The sequence below is a fragment of the Schistocerca piceifrons genome, chromosome 1 (assembly GCF_021461385.2).
Source record: "Schistocerca piceifrons isolate TAMUIC-IGC-003096 chromosome 1, iqSchPice1.1, whole genome shotgun sequence".
Classification (NCBI taxonomy): domain Eukaryota; kingdom Metazoa; phylum Arthropoda; class Insecta; order Orthoptera; family Acrididae; genus Schistocerca; species Schistocerca piceifrons.
Window position 1 is genome coordinate 421,621,074 of NC_060138.1, and position 23,078 is coordinate 421,644,151.

The 23,078-nt window shown below is 37.5% G+C and overlaps 1 protein-coding gene across 7 annotated transcripts in view; it reads right to left on the reverse strand.

The window, feature by feature from the left end:
• LOC124789791 (tyrosine-protein kinase Shark) overlaps positions 1-23,078 on the reverse strand; it is a 134,599-nt gene that overhangs the window by 39,096 nt on the left and 72,425 nt on the right. For all 7 annotated transcript variants that reach the window (XM_047257276.1, XM_047257268.1, XM_047257284.1 and 4 more), the window contains exons 12-14: positions 19,207-19,353; positions 18,898-19,006; positions 18,523-18,694 (exon numbers count right to left, since the gene is read on the reverse strand). In XM_047257276.1, coding sequence (XP_047113232.1) covers positions 18,523-18,694; positions 18,898-19,006; positions 19,207-19,353 — 428 coding nt within the window. The remainder of the gene's footprint in view (positions 1-18,522; positions 18,695-18,897; positions 19,007-19,206; positions 19,354-23,078) is intronic.

Sequence of the window (23,078 nt, forward strand, 5' to 3'; positions counted from 1 at the left end):
GCTACAAGACCTTCCAGAGTGTGAATTTAGGAAAACATTAAATAAATGGCTTTTTGCCAACCCCTTCTATGAATTAAAAGAATTTTTTGACTGCAACATGTAATTGTAAACTGACATGGCCAAACAGTTCTATTTGCTAAAGCAATGGGTTTAGAGTATTGTGCAAAAAAATCTGAAGTACACCGGGCAAAAACTCTTCGAGATTTTTGGTATCAACATTAAACTACAACTTATCTTTCAATAGTAGTAGAGATAAAAATTAGTTCATCGTGAAACTTCTGCGTTTTTATGTAACCAAAGCAATTGCTTTTGATGCAAGTACAGTTTACTTGCACAAACACAAAAAATCTACATAATTGTTATTCTGCATTCAACCGAATGTTCTTCATGATCAAAGGCAAGACTATCCTGTTACTATTGATAAGTGTGATAGTTGTTTATGACTAACAGAAACATGTTTTATGTCAGCTTGCCGAAGTACTGAAGCGATGTTTCCTATGCCCCCTACCCCCCCCCCCCCCCTTTTTTTGGGTAGTTTGTGCTATATATATATCCTAGTTGATTTACTGCTTCCAGTTTCTACAGGAGTATAATAAGACACTGATTGCACATGCAAACGAAGTGATCAAAATGAGGTTAAAGTCCGAGAGGTACGTAACACACCTAATGTACTGACCAAGGCTACTAGGAAAATTACAGTAGTCTACTAAGCTTACTTATGATAGTCTAAGGTATTCTTGGGTAATTTTCCAACTCTATTCATGCTTCATCCACAAAAATTGTGCAACTTCCATCACAGTTTTAAGATGAGGTTTCAGGACTAGGAAATTAATTGGAATTATCTACTACTTCCATTTTCAGTTGTATCAGTCTGCAACTAGAAGTGACTGATTTAAAATACTGGACTTTGTTCAAGGACTGCAGATAAATTTGTTAGTATGGTACCAAGAGACACATGACAAAGTGCACTATGCTGCACAGAAATGTGGTAGACGTTAAGTATATATCTGAGTTAACATTCCTATTGGGGGAGAGTGGGGAACAACAACAACACCGAAGAACATTTTGCGTTTTGTGGCAACCTGAGTTCTGACGCCAAATATTTTGTCACCTGTGAGTAAAAAGAAATGCCATGCTCCAAATACAACATGAAATGTCATTGTTTAATACTTAGGATGAGTTTTCCTGCTCGACATATCTTACAAATGTATTTACTGAGTCAATGACAACACACTAGTTGGTATTGTCTGCAATGTATACAGTGACTGCATATGATTGCTAGCCCACCTCTGCACACACAAGTGAATTTGACTGTACACAAGCACTCAAACTGAAACAACCTGACTTAGACTGTGCCTGCTATAGCTGATTTCAGATCTTTGATCAATACGCTTGTTATCAGCAACATATTCTAGATTTTAAAAAATACTTCGCCTTTGAACAGGATATTGTAATAGTGCACTTTGAGAAACATTACATTTGAGGTTATTCCATTCTACAGTTAGTTTCTTTCCTATGATGCTATTCATCACAGTCATACAAGGGTAAGTTTGAAGAGTTGGGTGAATTGTTGTTCCTATCTCAATCGCATGTGTTAAAAAGTTGCATTCATATGCACAGAGAAACAAATACTGAGAAACACAATATAGCACAAAACACAAGAGCCGAACTTGTCAGCCAAAGCCAGTTGCATATAGTGAATTAGGCTTGTGACAAAGTAAAATGGGGAACACATACACTACTTGCCATTTTTCATACAATGAAAGACATTGACAGATGTATAAGAAATTTTGTCACATGTTTACAAAAGAGGAGCTGTGAATAAGAAATTTATTTATAACTAAAAGAAACCTTTGCTGACAGTTTCAAGCAGCTTTACAAACACTGCCAAAATTGTATTGTGAACTATGAAAATTACTTACAAGTCAAATAAAGGTCATTTGTTTGTAGCTTTAGAAGTTTATCAAAAATTTTGGTTGCACCCTGTAGAAAGCGTTTGAAATGAGATGGGTGGGTGGGGATAATAGGATTGTTACTGATTCCTAACAATATGGAGAATGACCTAAACAGTAAAACAATGTGATTTAACATGCTATCAATTACAAAGCCATTATAGATGGAGCTCAAGTCTGGATTCCTCCACCACTTTGCTTTAATACATAAGAAGACACCTAAACTATTCTGATACGCTTTTCAATTATTGCACACTTCCTTTTCAAGATGCACTTCCTTTTCAAGATGGAGTGCAGCCTGTTATGATAATTTTCTATCCAGGGCTATCGCCATAATGATTAGATAAAGGATCAAAGTGTACAATCAATGTGAATAAATTGTACAGGGTGTATACATGGACAAGGAAAAAAAATTCCCGGATTTCCCCGTTAAAAATTCGCTTTCTCCTGGGTGAAAATACACTTTTCCTGTGTTAAGTGACAGTATACTTTTCTTCAGCACTTTAAAACTCATCAATCCTTTCAATGTTTATGGTTTTATATACCGACGTAGAATTTCCCGGCACTTTAGAAAATGAAACTCAGGGGGAGAAACACGTTTTGAAAGACCTTTGATGTGCAGCAACATGTGCGCTGCATATTTTTGTATTACGAATGTATAAATCTGAATTCCAGCAAAAACTGCATGTCACTTTCCGAAGCATTGAAATTGAGATTGCGATGCGATTTTGTAAGCCAGACACATCTCATGTCACGTGATCTCGCAAACTGATGACAGCATAAGAAACGTGAAGCAGTCAGTCAATAGCAAGATCACTCTTAAGTAGCGCAAACACACAAGTAAGGAAAGTTAATGATTTACATTAATATATGTAGCATTCACATAAGAAGATTAATAAGCTGGAAGAGAAGCTAAGCTTCCACATATATGTTGATCTTTTTTGTGCATGTTACACTTTACGATACATCACACAAATGTACCAGTAAATTTTTAATAACGATGTAAATGTCTGATCTTCTGGACTCAAAATTCTTCTAAATGGTCGTGCTCAATGAGTTGATTTTTAAAGGAGAGTCAAATGCTTTGTGATTTAAAAAATTCATCGTACATTCTTGCACATAGTTCATCTGGCGTAAATGGACATTTACTCTGAATGTAACGCTTTTCAAACCCCCAGCCACAACATTTTGCCGCGACCTGTTAGAAATAGGTTCGTTTCAGCAGTTACCAGAGAGTGCCAGATAACGGGCATCACCACGCTTTGCCAGCAGCTACGATGACGCAGGAAACCCGATGTTCCTACATGTAAAACATTAAAAGATCTCACATTATGACATAAAAGAAACAAGACATCAGAGAATACTTCAAGAGCATCGGAATTTTGTGAACCATACTAAAATGCATAAATCGGCCTAAAGGGCACATTCGTAAGTCCAGATTCGGATGCAAATTTTCTTGGAGTACCAGTACTGTATTATCTCATGTTTGGTTCATTATGGCATCATGCCATACGTGCACTTGAAATGCAGCGAACAGTTGAAACTAGCCAACAGTGTGAAATTAAACACTTTGTTTCAAATAAACTGACTGCCTCAGTGGAAAAGATTTAATAAAAGCCAAATCTCTGTAGCAAACTGACAAAAATAACTTCATTATTCTGCAAGACGATTAATGCTTGACTGTCAGAAAGGTGGGCATAAAATCTGAAACTAACAACATATTTTAGCCTTCCGTAATTATGCGAACGTATTTTAATTCATTTGCTAGCTCCCGGCCAAAAAAAATCTGTTTTGTTTTCATTTAACATGAGAGCAAGAAGCAAGGAGGAAACAAAAAAAATCACTAAACGTAAACACAGGTCACGTGGAGATGACCCTCCTCCCCACCACAACTCAGACTGCTCTGTGCATCAGACACGGATTTACGATATTTCCGAACCGGGACAATACTGGATAGTGGCAGCCAGCCACATTTCTGTAACCAGAAGCCACTGCGCATACCCAACAATCTGCCCGCAACTGCTCAAACGAATCTAATTTAAACAGTTGTCATGCCATGCTCATTGGAGACAATTTGTTGTTATGAAGCATTGCATAGTCTTTCTAAAGCCTTTGACACACTTTGCTGTTGGCAGACGCTCGTCTGAGCACTGTGTTTTGTTGTTGTATATGGCGCATTTCCTTTGCAACTTAAATTTCATTTCCGTTTTCTTTATTTCTCTGGTTCATGTTTTGTTGTTGCAGAATTATTCTGCAGTAGCCGGATACAGTAATATCCTTTGTTAGAGTATCGGTTCTTACCAGACAAAATGACAAAAATTTAACTGAAAACTACAATAATGAAAAATTCCTGGAATTCCAAACAATTCCCGGGTTTTTTCCGGATCTCCCGGTTGTACCGGGTCGTATACATCCTGTTGTATAAACTGCCTCTCAAAACACGTCACATTGCCTAAGTCCTTTTAGCAGCTTATTTTTCACAAAGTTCTTGATCATATATAATAGAGGTAAATTTACATATTTGTTCATTATGTTCCGATTCATACAAAATAGTACTCTTATGTAACAGCAGAGTGCATTTACCTGATACAAGGAAAGTGAATGAGGCTTATAAGTATGATCAAACAATATTGTTGCTTATAAGTACGATTTAGATGCTGAGGTTTCGAATTTCCGATAACATCTGGGAGACCAAAATGGAAATATCACCATCACACAATAATTAGAAGCAGAACAAAAATATTAAAAAAATATATATGCATAACGTGGCACAAGTGAAATATCATTTACAACACCTTTTCCTTCACAATTAACACTCTTATGTACATAAACAATATGCTGGACCCTTCATCAGTTCTAAAATTTTGTTTATCTAACAATGGAAAATGCAGGATGGAATTGAACAATATTATGAGAAGAAAAGTTGCTACTCACCATATCGCGGATATGCGGAGTCGCAGATAGCACAACAATAAGACTCTCACAATTAAAGCTTTTGGCCATTGGCCTTTGTCAACAATAGACACACACACAAACTCAGCTCACATACACAACTGCAGTCTCAGGCAACTGGGCAGTGTGGTTTCAGTTGCCAGAGACTGCAGTCGTGTGTGTGTGTGTGTGTGTGTGTGTGTGTGTGTGTGTGTGTGTGTGTGTGTGTGTGCGTGTGGGCGCGCGCGCACGTGTGTGTTACTGTTGACGAAGGCCAATGGCCGAAAGCTTTAATTGTGAGAGTCTTTTTGCTGTGCCTATCTGCGACTCAGCATCTCCACTATATGGTGAGTAACAACTTTCCTTCTCCCAATATTGCTACAGTCTTGTTTGAAACAACTAGCCATTCAAAGTACTTACATTCTTTTTCTAAAGATTTTGTTGAGTACTAGTTCTCATACATGAATCCCAAACATTGGTTGGAAATCTATGTATATTCCATGATTTGTGTTTGGGGCATAATGCTTGCAAATTTTTTACTCTTCATGTAGCAGAGAACAGGTGGTTGCAAATTGTGTTTTGTAAAGCCTAACAGTAGAATAACATTTTGCAAAAGGAATTAATTTCTTTTATATCAATTATTCCACTCTGGCCAAGAAAGTAATAAAACCGAGGCATTTGATGAGCTCTGTTGCAGATTTGATGTCATAATTAAAATTGGAAGGCACAGTAACAGTTAATGACATTACAAGTAGCCAGCTCATGAAACATGAGCTGGTGGAGGATGTGTTAACTGCCAGGTCAGAAGTGACACCGGGCTAGCACTGGGTAAGAAGTGATTTAATAAATGAGAGAAATTGTAAATAATGTTGTTTTAATTGATCAGAGTAAAATGTTGTAAGGGTGTTTAACGGCACAAGCACCAATAAAAACACCATTTTCTGGCGGGGTAGATAACACTGCTGCATAGCATGAAGTAATTTCTCGGAAAAATCTTGATTTATTTATGTTGCATTTTAAGTAATCATCATCACATAACTGTGGTCAAAATTAATACAAAGGCAAAATCAGATAAGCTTATAAATAAACACTACAAGACAATGTAACATCAGGATAGAAAGTAAACAGTGAGTGTACGTACTTACAATATGCTTAGAAAAGTTCCTACACATGAGCAATTCAAGAAGAATGTACACTCTCATGTGCAATTGCCATTAAGCATATTTCCAAAAGATGCTACTTTGAGACGTTGCATGCCAGACCTGAAGCAGCATACACAAGAATCATACTATTTCAACTTGATACCTGATGGCGTCTGACACCATGATGAAGTAGTACGGGTCTCGTGTATGCTGCCTCTGGTCTCAAAGTAGCATCTTTTGGAAATGCACATAATGGCAATTGCATATGGAAACTTTTCTCAAACCACTCAATTGTATGAGCTTTTCTAAGAATGTTACAAGTACTTACAGTAAATGTGTTCTTTCATTCCTGATGTTACATTAGTCTAGTAATATTTATGTACAAGGTTTTCTAATTTTGCCTTTGTGTTAATTTTGGCCACACGTATCTGATGATGATTACACAAAACATGTCATAAATAAAGTATTTAGTGATCTAAATGTTTCCAAGGAATTACTTCATGCCACGTCTGGATGATCACAGACCTTAAAAACGGAAGGCTTTATGAGTCAAATGTGAAAAACATTGCTGCATGTAATGATAATTTTAATATTACGAGGGCGGTTCAGAAAGTAACCTCCGATTGGTCACAGTGCGGGTTGTGGGGGGAGTAGCGACGCCATTTGTGCGTTCGCACACTCAACAGGTCAGTCGGCATCAAGCTGTGGTCGAGTGAACGTCGTACCTGCGCTAGTTTAGTTTTTGTGGCAGTTTGAAATGTGTGCTGCAATAGAAAACCCCGCCAAATGTGAAGTGCGTGCTGTCATAAGGTTTTTTACAGCCAAAGGATATTCTGCAGCAGCTATTCATCGTGAGCTTTGTGCCGTGTATGGACCAAGAGTTATGAGTGAAGGAGTTGTCCGTGAATGGGTTCGTTTATTTAAAAGTGGACGAGAAAACGTTCATGATGAAGAGAGGAGTGGGAGACCATCATTGGTGACTGACGAACTCGTTCAGACAGTTGATGCAAAAGTTCGTGAAAATCGACGTTTCTCAATGTCGGAGTTGTCTACTGGTTTTCCACAGATTTCTAAGACTCTCTTGTACGAGATAGTGACAGCAAGATTGGGTTACCGTAAGTTCTGTGCACGATGGGTGCCCAAAATTCTTACCGACCACCACAAAACTCAAAGAATGGCCTCTGCATTAGACTTTCTGTCACGTTATGAGGACGAAGGAGAACCATTGTTAAACAGAATCGTGACCGGTGACGAAACCTGGATTAAGTACGTGAACCCTGAGACAAAAGAACAATCAAAGATGTGGGCACATTCAAATTCGCCTACCAAACCAAGAAAAGCCTCGCAAGATTTTTCTGCCAGAAAACTGATGGCAACGGTGTTTTGGGATGCCAAAGGGGTGTTGTTGGTTGAATTCATGGAACGTGGTACGACCATTAATGAAGACGTGTACTGTGAAACAATAAAAAAGTTACGACGGGCTATACAGAACAAACGCCGTGGTATGCTGACTTCCGGCATCGTTTTTTTGCACGATAACGCCCGTCCTCACTCTGCTCGCAGAACAACGGCCCTTCTTGAGTCCTTCAAGTGGGACGTTATCAACCATCCACCTTACAGCCCAGACCTGGCGCCAAGTGATTATCACCTCTTCATGCATTTGAAGAAATGGCTCGGGTCACAGCGGTTTGATGACGACGAAGAGCCCAAAGATGCGGTCACAGGCTGGCTCCAGGCACAAGCGGGTGATTTTTATGCAGAAGGAATTTCAAATCTTGTGAAGAGATACGATAAGTGCCTCACTCGCTATGGAGACTATGTAGAAAAATAGTGCAAAGATGTAGCTGTAAGATGTATATATTAAAATATTTTTATTTAACTTGGTGTATTTTTTTAAATCAACCGGAGGTTACTTTCTGAACGGCCCTCGTAGTATGAATGAGGTTGCAAAAATTAAGTTTAAGTCTAATTTAGAGGGAATGGTACAGACGTGAGCAAATCAAAATCCAGAATGCGCCTTTGATTGCAGATTCTTCCATGTTTGAAGCAATGTTGTTATCAAAATACTGGGGCCAAATAAAACAAAATTTATAGCAAACAAATTTCTAAAATTTATAGCAAACAAATTTCTAAATTGACCAAACTTCAACAGGGAAAAAGGCAGCATGCAGGAGTTCTGCAAGTATGAACTGAATAAGATGGTGCATCTAGAAAGGCTACTGTGTGTACTAACTCAAATTGCAACTCGAAAGAGAAGACTACCAGAGAGTTAACAGTCGCAATTGGTACATTGCCTCACCGAGCAAACAGAAGCATTTTTAGATTTCACCAAGAAAATCGACATTGTTTTGTGTCACAGACCAAGTGGGGCAAAGAAAAGGCAAAATCATAAAAGTAACAGAAATTGAAGGACAAATAAGCAAGAAAATGTAAATGTTTCATATGATGATGATGACAGTGAAACTGGCAGCATAATGTCAACATCCTACGAAACTGAGATTTGCCTCAAAAAGGGTTAGCGGTGAGAATGGCATTGGTAAAACATGGAATAGGACCACACTTAATAATAATAAAGAAACATCATGCATAACAATAACAACAGGGAATAGGGAGTGTTTATTATGGAAGAAATACTATGCAATGAAGAGCTGTGGGGAGGCCAGAGTCAGTGAAAAAGAAAATTTGTGAGGGAGCAATGTAGGAGTAAGAAGAGTCAGCAGGTGAATGTAGTTAATGAATGTGGTAGACTGAATTCTTTGGGAAGATGGATGGGATGATGCAAGTGTGATTGGGAATGAGATGGGAAATGCTGCAATGGGCACCTGCGAGGCATCAGAGGCAGATCCTGTGATACTGCCTATAACATGAAACAGAATATTCACGTAACAGGATTAGAGTATTACTGGCAACAGAGGTGACAATGGAGGAATTTTAGATGTACAAAATGGTTCTCAGGGTGATAATACTGAGTTGCCATACAATAGTAATGTGGGTGTAACTAAGATGGATGTGTGCAACCAGTGAAATATCTTTTTGTGAAGAAGATAAAAGTACAGAACATTAATATAAATAAATGCAGAATCTTATATTGTCAATGTGAATAATGTTGATTTTTTTGAGAGAAGAAGTAGCAGTGGATGCCAATCTAAATGTTGTGGGGAACAACTTGGATAACACCATAATGAGTATAAAGATTCTGAGGTTGACATTATGGTTGCTAATGATGTTTGGCTGAATGAAGAATTGAAAAATTTTGTATTCATGAATATGGAATGTCATACAGTGTTGGATGAACTGATGAGCAGTGAGTCAATGGAGAAGGATGGTGTGACTTCAATTTGTGAATGACTGGGTGTCATCTGCTAAGATAAAGCAGATGTTAGTCCATCAGGTATCTGTTAAGATGAAGTTTAATGTAGCAAGGCGTTTGGAGGCAATGACTGGTGGTGTGAATATGGAACCAGCATTCATTGAAATATGTAGTGGAGATGATGAGATAGAGCTACTTAGGAAATATGTATGTATGGTGGAGAGGGATGTATGTTACAGTATAGAGAAGGATCTGTTAGAGGAAATGTTATTAGATAAACCTTGCTTATAGAATGTGCAGCCAGGCTTACAAGTAAACACTTGGGATAAGAAATACAAAGCTTTAGTCAAGATAGGCAGTAGTGTTAGGGAGTTAGTGGAGTCATTTGTAAACAAAATTAAAGATGCCAAATTGGAGGAATTTCCTGACTGTGTGGCAAACGAACAAAAATGGTCACTGGAGATCACAGTAAATGAGTAAAGGAGGACAGGATGTTGGAGACTGACATTAACAGTATTGGCTATAAAGACAACTGTTTGCTTATTAATGGGTTCGGTACCAGCTACAAAGACAATTGTCTGTTTATTAATGGATTGTCTTCTAAACATGATTCTTGACTACGATTTCCTCAGCAATTATTCAGGTAACATACAGTATAACCCCGCTTTTACATTTCTGGAATTAACATTTTACTACCGTTTATGAGGTTTTTTTATCATTCCCGTCAAATTTCCTGTGTCCACAAAGTTAATTTGCACCCTATTTTGTGTCAACATGTTTATAATTTTCCCCCAATTTATGCACTACGAAAAAGTGTTCGTGGAGATAAAAATGATGCTGGCATGATGTTGGCTGTCCAGTAGTGTTTATAAATAATACACGGTTAAGTTTCTTTCGCCAGAGAGCTATGCTCAGTGGATCTGAACCGGTAAACATGTAACAATTGGAACAATTCGTGCTGTATCTCCTGTCACTGCCAAGCTCTACTTGGCACCGTGGCTGATGGAAGTAACTAGATTCGTTTGAATAAATATATTATGACCGATCACAATAACCATTTCCAAATTGTCTCTAATGCGCAACTTCATTTTCAAGATTGTTGTGATCGTTGTATCACCTTTGTCAAAACATAATTTAGCATGTGATGGCCTTTGGCTGCTTGTAGCCTAGTTGACACCATCATTCACTTTTGCATTGGTCAAATGTTTTTACTTTTTAATATAAACACAGTGCTGGTTATGTAATTTTATCATGCTGAGCAAAACTTGTTTCGAGCATTTATTCTCATTGTCAAGTGCAGTATCTACGTACTTCTTTTTTTTTTTTGGGGGGGGGGGGGGGGGGGGGGTGATGTTACAGAAACAATGTGAGTGGTAGTTTGCATGTGTGGTTTTCTACATAACTGAAGAGGCACAGTACCTGATAACATCAAAAAGACAACTGCAGGAGAGACACAGAACACCACTTATCTATATATTTGCACGAAAAAATTCTCAAAACGTGCCATGCTAAGCATGAAAAAATACATAACTTGCGCAGTATTTCATTATTTAAATAACAAATGACAGCTACAGGTTTTCAAAAACAACGATTTCCTTGACAGTTATCAGTTCCAGTTACATCAGTGGTTTTTATTAGGTAATAAACAAATCCCTGACAAGTCTTTCGATGCCTGTTATGTACATATAGCACACACAAAGTGCGAAAATGCAAGGGGGTATCCCATACATAAATTTCGCAGCTTAAAATGTCATTTCCCACATTTAACATTTTCCCACATTTTACACCAATTTTTGAAGCCCCTTGAAAAGTGTAAAAGTGGGGTTTCACTGTAAATTCTAAGAACTTTAACAAAGATTTTGACATGAGTGGCAACAGAAACAGTCAGATTTGACACCTGTCAATATAAATGGAATCAGTTTCAATTCAGGATCCAAGTAATTATGTTGCCATTAAGTAGTCTTGTTTCTCTTATTGTTGTTCATAGTCATAAGTGTAATTTTAGTGCTGATGTAAGTAATGTTTTCTCTTTTACTGGTATTCATTTTCAAGTGTTTGTAATTGTGCAAGTCCAGTTTTGTTTTGGAAGGGGATTACTATGTGTTTGTATTTTGGCTACAGTGTTGGATGCAATGTCAGAGATTGTATTTATGTAATGTTTTGATTTTCTTTCAAGGGGAAATTTACTCATTTGTGTGTCTTGATGCGTTGCCATTTAATGGAAAGCAGTGTTGACAGATATGAGACATCAGATTGAATTTCATGTTTATTCAGATAAAAATTTCAAGTGTGGCAACAGGTTGTTGGTCATATTAATTTTGGTGAGAAACTGTTTGTAGGCCAAGAATTGTGGGATGCTGAAAATCAGCAACATGACTGTGAATATGGTGTATGGAAGTGGAGTAACATAAAAATTAGAAAAACAAAGTGTATGTTTCTTTATGTTTCATTTTTCTTAGGTGGATAAAAATGACTGTTGTTAATGGATCTGTTTATTTATGGGGTTTCTTAATGTCTGTGCTGAATAAGATATTTTGAATGAAAATTGTGGGAGATATTCGGATATTCATTTCTGAGTCAGTGGTATGTTCAGTGTACTATATCACTTGGGTAACTGAGACTCATACAAGCAACGTCACATTTGTTTGTGAGTTTTAATTAAGCCTGACTAGTCTGGAATATGCTGTGGAAACTAATCAGCCAGAGGTGATTTTGAGTAGCCTATTCCTTTAGGAAGCTGGAATCATCAGTAAGGGTAGTAAGGCAGGGCATGACAACTGCTAACTGAAGGCTTGTCAAAAGGAGAGGAGGCAGCACTGCTGGTCACACACACAATTGCAACAGAGGACACAAAAGCCTGGCTACAATCATCTGATGTCAGCTGTAGTCAATTCACAGAGGGCAAGTTGGTGGAGGTGGCATTAACTGACAGTACAGTGGCTGTGCAGTTGCCAGACACAAGAAAGGAAAGTGATCAGTGAACATGGAGTTTTCCCCAGAGGGTCCATATAGGCACGGGCGAGGCAATTGTAGATGACATGATGGTGAGTTCAATGAACAAAGTATAAGATGGATATTGCATTTTCAGAGAAACTATGCTTCAGACTTTGCAAATGTGACATAATAAAACACTGGACTTTCTGTTACATAATAAAACCAAATATACCACAAAAATCACAGTGATGAGACAAGCTAATTGTGACTAAGTGTTACTGCACAATAAGTATGAATAAAGTTACAACTATCTGTAACAAGAATCAAACCACTGGAGTGATCACATCATATGGAGTATAAAATGAAAGCTGACATTGCAAATTCCACACATACATCAGATGATTTAATAAAAGTTAGATATGCAAATGTGCGACACCCATAAATACTCCAAAGGCTACACATAATATGAAGGCAGCGAGAGTCACTTATTCCATCATCTAATCATCCCAGGTAATGACTACCTACCATTAGCCATCACATATATTTTAAATGATTATTTACATAAATTCCCAAATGCTCTAGAGGTGCAAATAATAAAACATATGCATGAAAGAACCTGTATCTAGAGGGCAGTAGGATAGATTAGATTAGATTAGTTTTTCGTTCCATAGATCCATGCTGGGAGATCCTCGTGGATGTGGAACATGTCAACTTTTTTTTTCTTTTTTTTTTTTTTAGCTGAAATAATAATACTAATAGTATGAATATATACAATACATCATTTGTTTCTATTAAAAAATTCGTCTATGGAGTAGGAGGAGTTGGCCGCTAGTAAGTCTTTCAGGCTCCTTTTAAATTGATCTTTATTTGTAACTAAATTTTTTATGTTTGCTGGCAAATTATTGAAGATGAGTGTTCCTGAGTAGTGGAGCCCTTTTTGAACTAAAGTAAGTGCTTTTAAGTCTTTGTGCAGATCATTTTTGGTCCTGGTATTATATGTATGAACTGAGCTGTTTGTTGGAAAAAGAGGTATATTATTTAGGACAAATTTCATTAAGAAGTAAATATACTGAGAGGCAGTGGTTAGTATACCCAGTTCTTTGAAGAGGTTTCTACATGACGTCCGTGAATTTACTCCACAAATAATACGTATTACAGGCTTTTGGACTCTGAAAACTTTTGTTTGACTTGAAGAGTTACCCCAAAATATTATACCGTATGACATTATGGAATGAAAGTAGGCGAAGTATGCAAGCTTTTTCATTTTTATGTCGCCTATGACTGGTAACACTCGAATTGCAAATACAGATTTGTTGAGGCATTTCTGCAGTTCTGTGGTGTGCTCCTCCCAATTAAATTTATTATCAAGTTGTAATCCCAGGAATTTAAGACTGTCAACCTCTTCTATCTGCTCTTCTTCATACTTTATGCATATGCTGGGTGGAAACCTCTTACAGGTTCTGAATTGCATGTAGTGAGTCTTTTCAAAGTTTAATGTCAATGAGTTGGCTTTAAACCATTTATTAATATCCATGAACATATCATTAGCAGATCTTTCTAGAACCACACTCGACATACTATTTATTGCAATACTTGTGTCATCTGCAAACAAAACGAATTCTGCTTCTGGCAGTGTAACTGATGAGAGATCATTAATGTACACAAGAAAAAGCAATGGCTCTAAGATGGATCCTTGTGGGACACCACATGTAATTTCTTCCCATTCTGATGATGACTGATGACTTAATTCACTAGTCCCTTGTACTGACACCCTTTGTTTCCTGTTAGCTAGGTATGACTTGAACCATTTTGCAGCACTGCCCGTGACACCATAGAATTCTAATTTATTTAAAAGGATGTTGTGGTTCAGACAATCAAATGCCTTTGACAAATCACAGAAAATACCTGCTGCTTGTAATTTGTTATTTAATGAATTAAGTACATTTTCACTGTAGGTGTAAATAGCCTTCTCGATATCAGAACCCTTCAGAAATCCAAACTGTGTTCTTGATAACATGTTGTTTGTGGTCAGATGGTTGAGAAGCTGCCTGTACATTACTTTTCCTAAAATTTTTGAGAATGCTGGCAAAAGTGAAATCGGTCTGTAGTTTGACGGTATCTCTTTATCCCCTTTCTTGAATAGAGGCTTAACATCTGCATATTTTAGCCAGTCAGGAAATGTCCCAGTTATAATTGACTGGTTACACAAGTAACTTAGAATTGTACTAAACTCACAAGAACATGCCTTAATTAACTTTGTTGATATTTCATCGTAATGCCCTTGGATGCCCTTGGTCCAAGCTGGCCATTAATTATTTTGTAATTTTAACATAACTATTCCATACTGTAAAACGAGATGTTAATTTCATACCATAAAACCAAATGCTAATAGCTTACATACTACTGCATTGATTTTGTAATTAGAGGTCACAAAATGATCATAATTGCTGGATTATACTAACATTGTGAGTGTATGTGCCTTGGCCATTGTTCCAATTCATATAGATTCAGTAGTGTGTGACATCACGGGACATATCTGAGAGAGGGCAGCAGCGGGCACATGGTCTTTGATATTCAGTGTTTCATCCACAGAAACTTTTGTGTTTTGCAAGCAGTATTGTCAGCAAGTGTGCTTGGCAACAGTAAAAATAGTATGGGTAGCAAAGCAACCATGCTTCTTTGTTTGGAAGCCAATAACTGGGCTTTGAATAATTTTGGCGAGCACATGCTAATACTCTAACTTTTAGTGGAGCTCACAATATTTTCTCATTGTTTTTGGTGGCCACATTTGGGTGTCCATATAAACTTTATTTGTGGGATTTGAGGCAGGTGAGAACTTTAACTATTTTGAGGCAGTTGATATTGAAACTTGGGTGTGATAGACTTGTTCAGTTGTTTTTGCAGGGGTTAATTAGGATAACTAACTTAAGTTTTATGCCATGATCAATAGTGAGATAAAGAGCTGTCAAATATTGCTTGTTTCCTTTTAAATTTTATGACTAATGGGCTGATAACAGAACTTTGTACACATATTTCATGTGTTTTGTTTCACATTGCCTGCTGCACTACATTAATAACTATTTATCTTTGTCAAGTTTTGCGCGTTTCTTTCAAATTTCGTGATTAATGGGCTGCTAAGAGAACTTTTTATGTATGTGTTTTTCTTTACGTTGCTTGTTGCACTACATTAATTATTATTTACCTTTCTTTCATCTGAATCTGCCATTCACAAATGTGTGAATTATTTGAATAAACATTTATTGGATTCAAACAATAATTATTCTGTTCTGACAACATCCTTAATCCCAAGAATTTATCTATGCAATCTAATTATTTATAAATTATTTCACTAACCAGCCACTACATTGTAATGATCTAAGGGTCAGGCATTCAAACAAATGCGTGGGCTTTAAAGTACTAGTGTATTACTGATCTCTATGACACTGAAGGGAGTAAAGCTACACTACTGGCCATTAAAATTGCTACACCAAGAAGAAATGAAGATGATAAACGGGTATTCATTGGACAAATATATTATACTAGAACTGACATGTGATTACATTTTCACGCAATTTGGGTGCATAGATCCTGAGAAATCAGTACCCAGAACAACCACCTCTGGCCAAAATAATGGGCTTCATACGCCTGGGCATTGAGTCAAGCAGAGCTTGGATGGCATGTACAGGTACAGCTGCCCTTGCAGCTTCAACACGATACCTTAGTTCATCAAGAGTAGTGACTGGCATATTGTGACGAGCCAGTTGCTTGGCCACCATTGACTAGACGTTTTCAATTGGTGAGAGATCTGGAGAATGTGCTGGCCATGGCAGCAGTCGAACATTTTCTGTACCCAGAAAGGCCTCTATAGGACCTGCAACATGCGGTCGTGCATTATCCTGCTGAAATGTAGGGTTTCGCAGGGATCGAATGAAGGGTAGAGCCACGGGTCGTAACACATTTGAAATGTAACATCCATTGTTCAAAGTGCCGTCAATGTGAACAAGAGGTGACCGAGACATGTAACCAATGGCACCCCATACCATCACACCGGGTGATACGCCAGTATGGCGATGATGAATACATGCTTCCAATGTGCGTTCACCGCGATGACGCCAAACATGGATGCGACCATCATGCTGCTGTAACAGAACCTGGATTCATCCGAAAAAATGACGTTTTGCCATTCATGCACCCAGGTTCGTCGTTGAGTACACCATCGCAGGCGCTCCTAACTGTGATGCTGCGTCAAGGGTAACCGCAGCCATGGTCTCCGAGCTGATAGACCGTACTACTGCAAATGTCGTCGAACTGTTCGTCCAGATGGTTGTTGTCTTGCAAACGTCCCCATGTGTCGACTCAGGGATCGAGACATGGCTGCATGATCCGTTACAGCCATGCGGATAAGATGCCTGTCATCTCGACTGCTAGCGATACGAGGTCGTTGGGATCCAGCACGGCGTTCCGTATTACCCTCCTGAACCCACCAATTCCATATTCTGCTAACAGTCATTGGATCTCGACCAAAGAGGTGACCGAGACGTGTAACCAATGGCACCCCACACCATCACACCGGGTGATACGCCAGTATGGCGATGATGAATACACGCTTCCAATGTGCGTTCACCGCGATGACGCCAAACATGGATGCGACCATCATGCTGCTGTAACAGAACCTGGATTCATCCGAAAAAATGACGTTTTGCCATTCATGCACCCAGGTTCGTCGTTGAGTACACCATCGCAGGCGCTCCTAACTGTGATGCTGCGTCAAGGGTAACCGCAGCCATGGTCTCCGAGCTGATAGACCGTGCTACTGCAAATGTCGTCGAACTGTTCGTCCAGATGGTTGTTGTCTTGCAAACGTCCCCATGTGTCGACTCAGGGATCGAGACATGGCTGCACGATCCGTTACAGCCATGCGGATAAGATGCCTGTCATCTCGACTGCTAGCGATACGAGGTCGTTGGGATCCAGCACGGCGTTCCGTATTACCCTCCTGAACCCACCAATTCCATATTCTGCTAACAGTCATTGGATCTCGACCAACGCGAGCAGCAATGTCGCGATACGATAAACGACAATCACGAAAGGTTACAATCCGACCCTTATCAAAGTTGGAAACGTGATAGTACGCATTTCTCCTCCTTACACGAGGCATCATAACAATGTTTCACCAGGCAATGCCGGTCAACTGCTGTTTGTGTATGAGAAATCGGTTGGAAACTTTCCTCATGTCAGCACGTTGTAGGTGTCGCCACTGGCACCAACCTCGTGTGAATGCTCTGAAAAGCTAATCATTTGCATATCACAGCATCTTCTTCCTGTCAGTTAAATTTCGCGTCTGTAGCTCGTCATCTTCATGGCGTAGCAATTTTAATGGCCAGTAGTGTAACAGTCATGCATCGCCCATATCAAGGGCAGACTGTAAAACTGCCAGTGCAGTCATAAGATCTGAGAAGTATGAAAGTGTTTGTAGGTTTCATCTGCTCAAAATACACACACTAAAAAAATCATCTCATTTCTCACAACCTTCACAGTGTCACCCCTCTCTTGATCATTATTAAGCCAGGAGGAAGTCTGCTGAAGATCATAACTTATGATTAATATCAATCCAAGAGGAGGAATGAAGGAAGTTTGTGATTTAATGCCTCATTAGTCTTAAGTTAACTTGAAATAAAACTCTCTCCTGGACAAAAATAGGGAACAATATTAGCTGTAGCCTTGTTGGATGGACCATGCTGATATTCATCTTAAATGATCTGTGAAAAGTCTGGGCTGGACAGTTGGACGAGGACGTGAAACCTAACATTTTTACATTCAAATCCAATGTCTTAATGTGTATCATCTTGCTCATTCTTACAAAGAGAAAATAATTCAGTTTTATAACACATAAATAACAAAGTTCAAGAGTAAATCAAATAAATAAAAATAAAGCAAAATGCATTGCGTAAGACAGATACTGTAAAAGTTTCCTATGCCATGAGCAACAGAGGCCACACACAAAATAGAATTTAACTATTGTAATTCTTAGTTTACAAAATTCTGCTCAAAAAACTGAAGAATGAATAGATATGGCGTAATGATGAAGCAGGTAGAGTGTCAGTCAATCATTGGCTGTACTTCCGATCAACAGGCAGTACAACTATATATCATAACAACACCTGACTCTGTTCTGTATATCCTGCACAATGCTTGTGATTTCAATTCAAAACTATTCCCAGAATAATAAATCAATAATATAAAATAAACATACCATTTAATTGGCCATTTACCTCCCTGCGTTGCTGTGTAATATTCATGATCTCCTCCCAAAGCTCTTGATAGGCCAAAATCACTAATTTTTGCTTGATGTCTTGAAGCAAGAAGGATATTTCTTGCTGCTAAATCTCTATGGACAAATCGTTGTTCCTCCAGGTATTTCATACCTGTCAAAATGTTATAAAAATGAATTCTATAACACACAAAAATAAGCTGGCACTGCAAATTACAAATGTTATAAAAATAGATGCTAAAATGCACAAAAATAAGCTGGCATTGTAAATAAAAATGATATTAAACAAAACTTACGTAAGTACAAAAATGTTACAGTATTGAATGTTAAGAAGATGCAAACTAGAGTACTACTCACCACAAGCAATTTGGGAAGCCCATAATTTAAGCTCATAATTTGGATTAACTTTCTCAGGGAAATTCCGCAAAAATTCTAACATTGAACGTAACTTAACTAATTCCTGAACCTAAAAAATATGAACTGTGTTTAAGCACTGTAATAGAAATGAAAAACACAAGATATGTTGGCTCTAATAATTACTGTAATGATTACAAACAAAATGATGCGGAAATGAAATAAAATAAAAAGAAAGAGCACAAAAAAATTCCATGCACTAAAACATAAATCAATAATAATTTCAATCCACAAAATGCAACAAGAATTTACCATCAGAAGTGGTGGCCCCATGGAGACTCCTATAAGTCTTACAACACAATGATGGTTTAGATTCATCATTACTCTCGCTTCACGCAAAAATTCATCACGATTTTTTTCCACATGCTCCTGATGTAAAGTCTTGATAGCAACTTTTTCCTAAAAAGATAACAACTAACCAATAAATCATTTCTTGTATGTAACAATATAATGTCTTAAAACATAATTTTGACAACTTGTAATATTAGGCAAAATACGTGCAGAAATCACATACTATTACGCCCTTGTCTCATAGTGTTAAACTAAAAGTAACCTTCAGCACCTCAAGAAAACATAAAACTTGGAAAACAGTGACCTGCTACAAAATGAAACCTGCATCAACAAAAATATCACATTTGGGGCAAAGGAGTTACTTACTGCTGATACAAGTAAATAGCAGATGAAACAACCTACACTACGAGCCAAAAGGCAGAAGCAGCCTTAGGTTAACAAAGGGATTTTTGTTAGCATTTGTATCATATGAGTTGAGGAAATTAATGAAAACAGAAGTGTTGTATTGGTACAGAGATTCAGGATACGAGGTTATGAAAAAAATGGAAACCAGAGAGACTGGAAATTCAAGATCTTACGAAAATACTTTAAAAGACAAAGTGACTGAAATAAGAAGAAAATTAATGGTGGTAGTTGTTGTCATTATCATTATCATCATCATTATTATTATTATTATCTTTCCTTTCTCAGACATTAAAACTGTATGGTATATGTTACATTGCATTTAGGAACTTTCGGGTAATTGAACATGTATCAATAATTACAGATTTCTGTAGAGGTATATATATGTTTGGATGTAGCTGTATTGCGTTGATGTACTGGTGGATATTGTGTGGTATGACTCCTGTAGTTGATAGTATAATTGGTATAATGTCAACTTTATCCCGATGCCACATGTCCTTGACTTCCTCAGCCGGTTGGATGTATTTTTCAATTTTTTCTCCTGTCATCTTCTGTACATTTGTTGTATTGGGTATGGATATTTTGATTAGTTGCGCTAATTTCTTCTTTTTATTGGTGAGTATGATGTCAGGTTTGTTATGTGGTGGTGTTTTATCTGTTATAATGGTTCTGTTCCAGTATAATTTGTATTCATCATTCTCCAGTACACTTTGTGGTGCATACTTGTGTGTGGGAACGTGTTGTTTTATTAGTTTATGTTGCATGGTAGTTTATATTGTATGGTGAATTGTTGATGTATTATTTTTGCTACATTGTCATGTCTTCTGGTGTATTATGTATTTGCTAGTATCGTACATCCGCTTGTGATGTGATCTACTGTTTCTATTTGTTGTTTGCAAAGTCTGCATTTATCTATTGTGGCATTGGGATCTTTAATAATATGCTTGCTGTAATATCTGGTGTTTATTGTTTGATCCTGTATTGCAATCATGAATCCTTCTGTCTCACTGTATATATTGCCTTTTCTTAGCCATGTGTTGGATGCATCTTGTTCGATGTGTGGCTGTGTTAGATGATACGGGTGCTTGCCATGTAGTGTTTTCTTTTTCCAATTTACTTTCTTCATATCTGTTGATGTTATGTGATCTAAAGGGTTGTAGAAGTGGTTATGAAAATGCAATTGTGTAGCCGATGTATTTATATGAGTGATTGCTTAGTGTATTTTGCTAGTTTCTGCTCATTCTATAAAGAATTTTCTTAAATTGTCTACCTGTCTATAATGTAGGTTTTTTATGTCGATAAATCCCCTTCCTCCTTCCTTTCTGCTTAATGTGAATCTTTCTGTTGCTGAATGTATGTAATGTATTCTATATTTTTGGCATTGTGATCGTGTAAGTGTATTGAGTGCTTCTAGGTCTGTGTTACTCCATTTCACTACTCCAAATGAGTAGGTCAATATTGGTATAGCATAAGCTTTTGTCTTGTTTCTTGCTGTCAATTCTGTTTTCAGTATTTTTGTTAGTCTTTGTCTTTTAGTTCTTCTTTAATATTTGTATTATCTATTCCTATTTTTTGTCTGTATCCTAGATATTTATAGGCATCTGTTTTTTCCATCGCTTCTATGCAGTCACTGTGGTTATCCAATATGTGATCTTCTTGTTTAGTGTGTTTTCCCTTGACTATGCTATTATTCTTACATTTGTCTGTTCCAAAAGCAATATTTATATCATTGCTGAATACTTCTGTTATCTTTAGTAATTGATTGAGTTGTTGATTTGTTGCTGCCAGTAGTTTTAGATTATCCATGTTTAGCAAATGTGTGATTTTGTGTTGGTATGTTCCAGTAATATTATATCCATAATTTGTATTATTTAGCATATTGGATAGTGGGTTCAGAGCAAGGCAGAACCAGAAAGGACTTAATGAGTCTCCTTGGTATATTCCACGATTAATCTGTATTGGCTGTGAAGTGATATTATTTCAATTTGTTTGGATATTAAGTGTGGTTTTCCATTTTTACATTACTATGTTTAGGAACTGTATCAATTTAGGATCTACTTTGTATATTTCCAATATTTGTAGCAACCACGAGTGGGGTACACTATCAAAAGCTTTTTGGTAATCAATGTATGCGTAGTGTAGCGACTTTTGTTTAGTTTTAGCTTGAGGAGTTTGTGGCACAACTTGACCACAAGAAGGGATCGGTTGGTAGGACATGTTCTGAGGCATCAAGAGATCACCAATTTAGTACTGGAGGGCAGCGTGGAGGGTAAAAATCGTAGAGGGAGACCAAGAGATGAATACACTAAGCAGATTCAGAAGGATGTAGGCTGCAGTAGGTACTGAGAGATGAAGAAGCTTGCACAGGATAGAGTAGCATGGAGAGCTGCATCAAACCAGTCTCGGGACTGAAGACCACAACAACAACAATATGTCACCTCTGCATCTATTATCAGTTGCTCTTTACATCCTCGTGCTCCTTTGCAGCAGTCTTTTTGTTCTTCATCAGGGATTGGAATGACTCCTTACCCTCTCCCTTAAAACCAACATCCTTTCGTCTTTTCCTCTCCTTCCCTCTTTCCCGATGAAGCAACGTTGGGTTGCGAAAGCTCGAAATCTGTGTGCGTGTTTTTTATTGTGTCTATCTACCAGCGCTTTCCCCGTTTGGTAAGTCACAGCATCTTTATATACATTTTTCCCACATGGAATGTTTCCCTCTATTATATTCATGTCAAATAATTTAGTTAGGTGTGAATGTGTTGAGGTGCACTTCTTTAGCCAGAAATTTGCTATTTTATCTTTTCCAGCGGCTTTCCAATTGTGCATAGAATTAATTGCTATGGTGACTTCATGTTGCAAAATTATCACTTCAGGCATTTGTGGTATCATCTTGTATGTGTCTGTTTCTGCTTGTATCCACCGTGCATGTCTGTTGTGTTGTACCGGGTTTGACTGTATGTTGCTCCACAAGTGTTCCATGTCTGTTATGTTTGGTAGATTGTCTATTTTAATGTGTGTGTTATCTATTGTCTGGTAAAATTTCTTTGGGTTTGTGTTGGATGTTTGGTTTTGTTTCCTTCTATTTTCACTTTTTTTGTATCTTCTAAGTCGTTTGGCCAATGCTTGTTATTTCTGCTACTTTTCATCTAGTTGCTCTATCGCTTGTTGTTGTGAGATTTTACCTAACCTTTTTCGTTTTTTGTCTGATATTTCATTTCTTATAAATTGTGTTTGCTCTCCGATGTCTTTTCTCAGTTTATTATTATTATTATTATTATTATTATTATTATTGTCATCATTATTATTTATTGTATTAAAAACATGACTGTACATTTCCAAAGGATACATCTGATTCCATTAAACATTAAAAATCCCTAACGAGATGGTATCTCATCAAATATTAATTACAATCAATGATACACTTTTGTAAG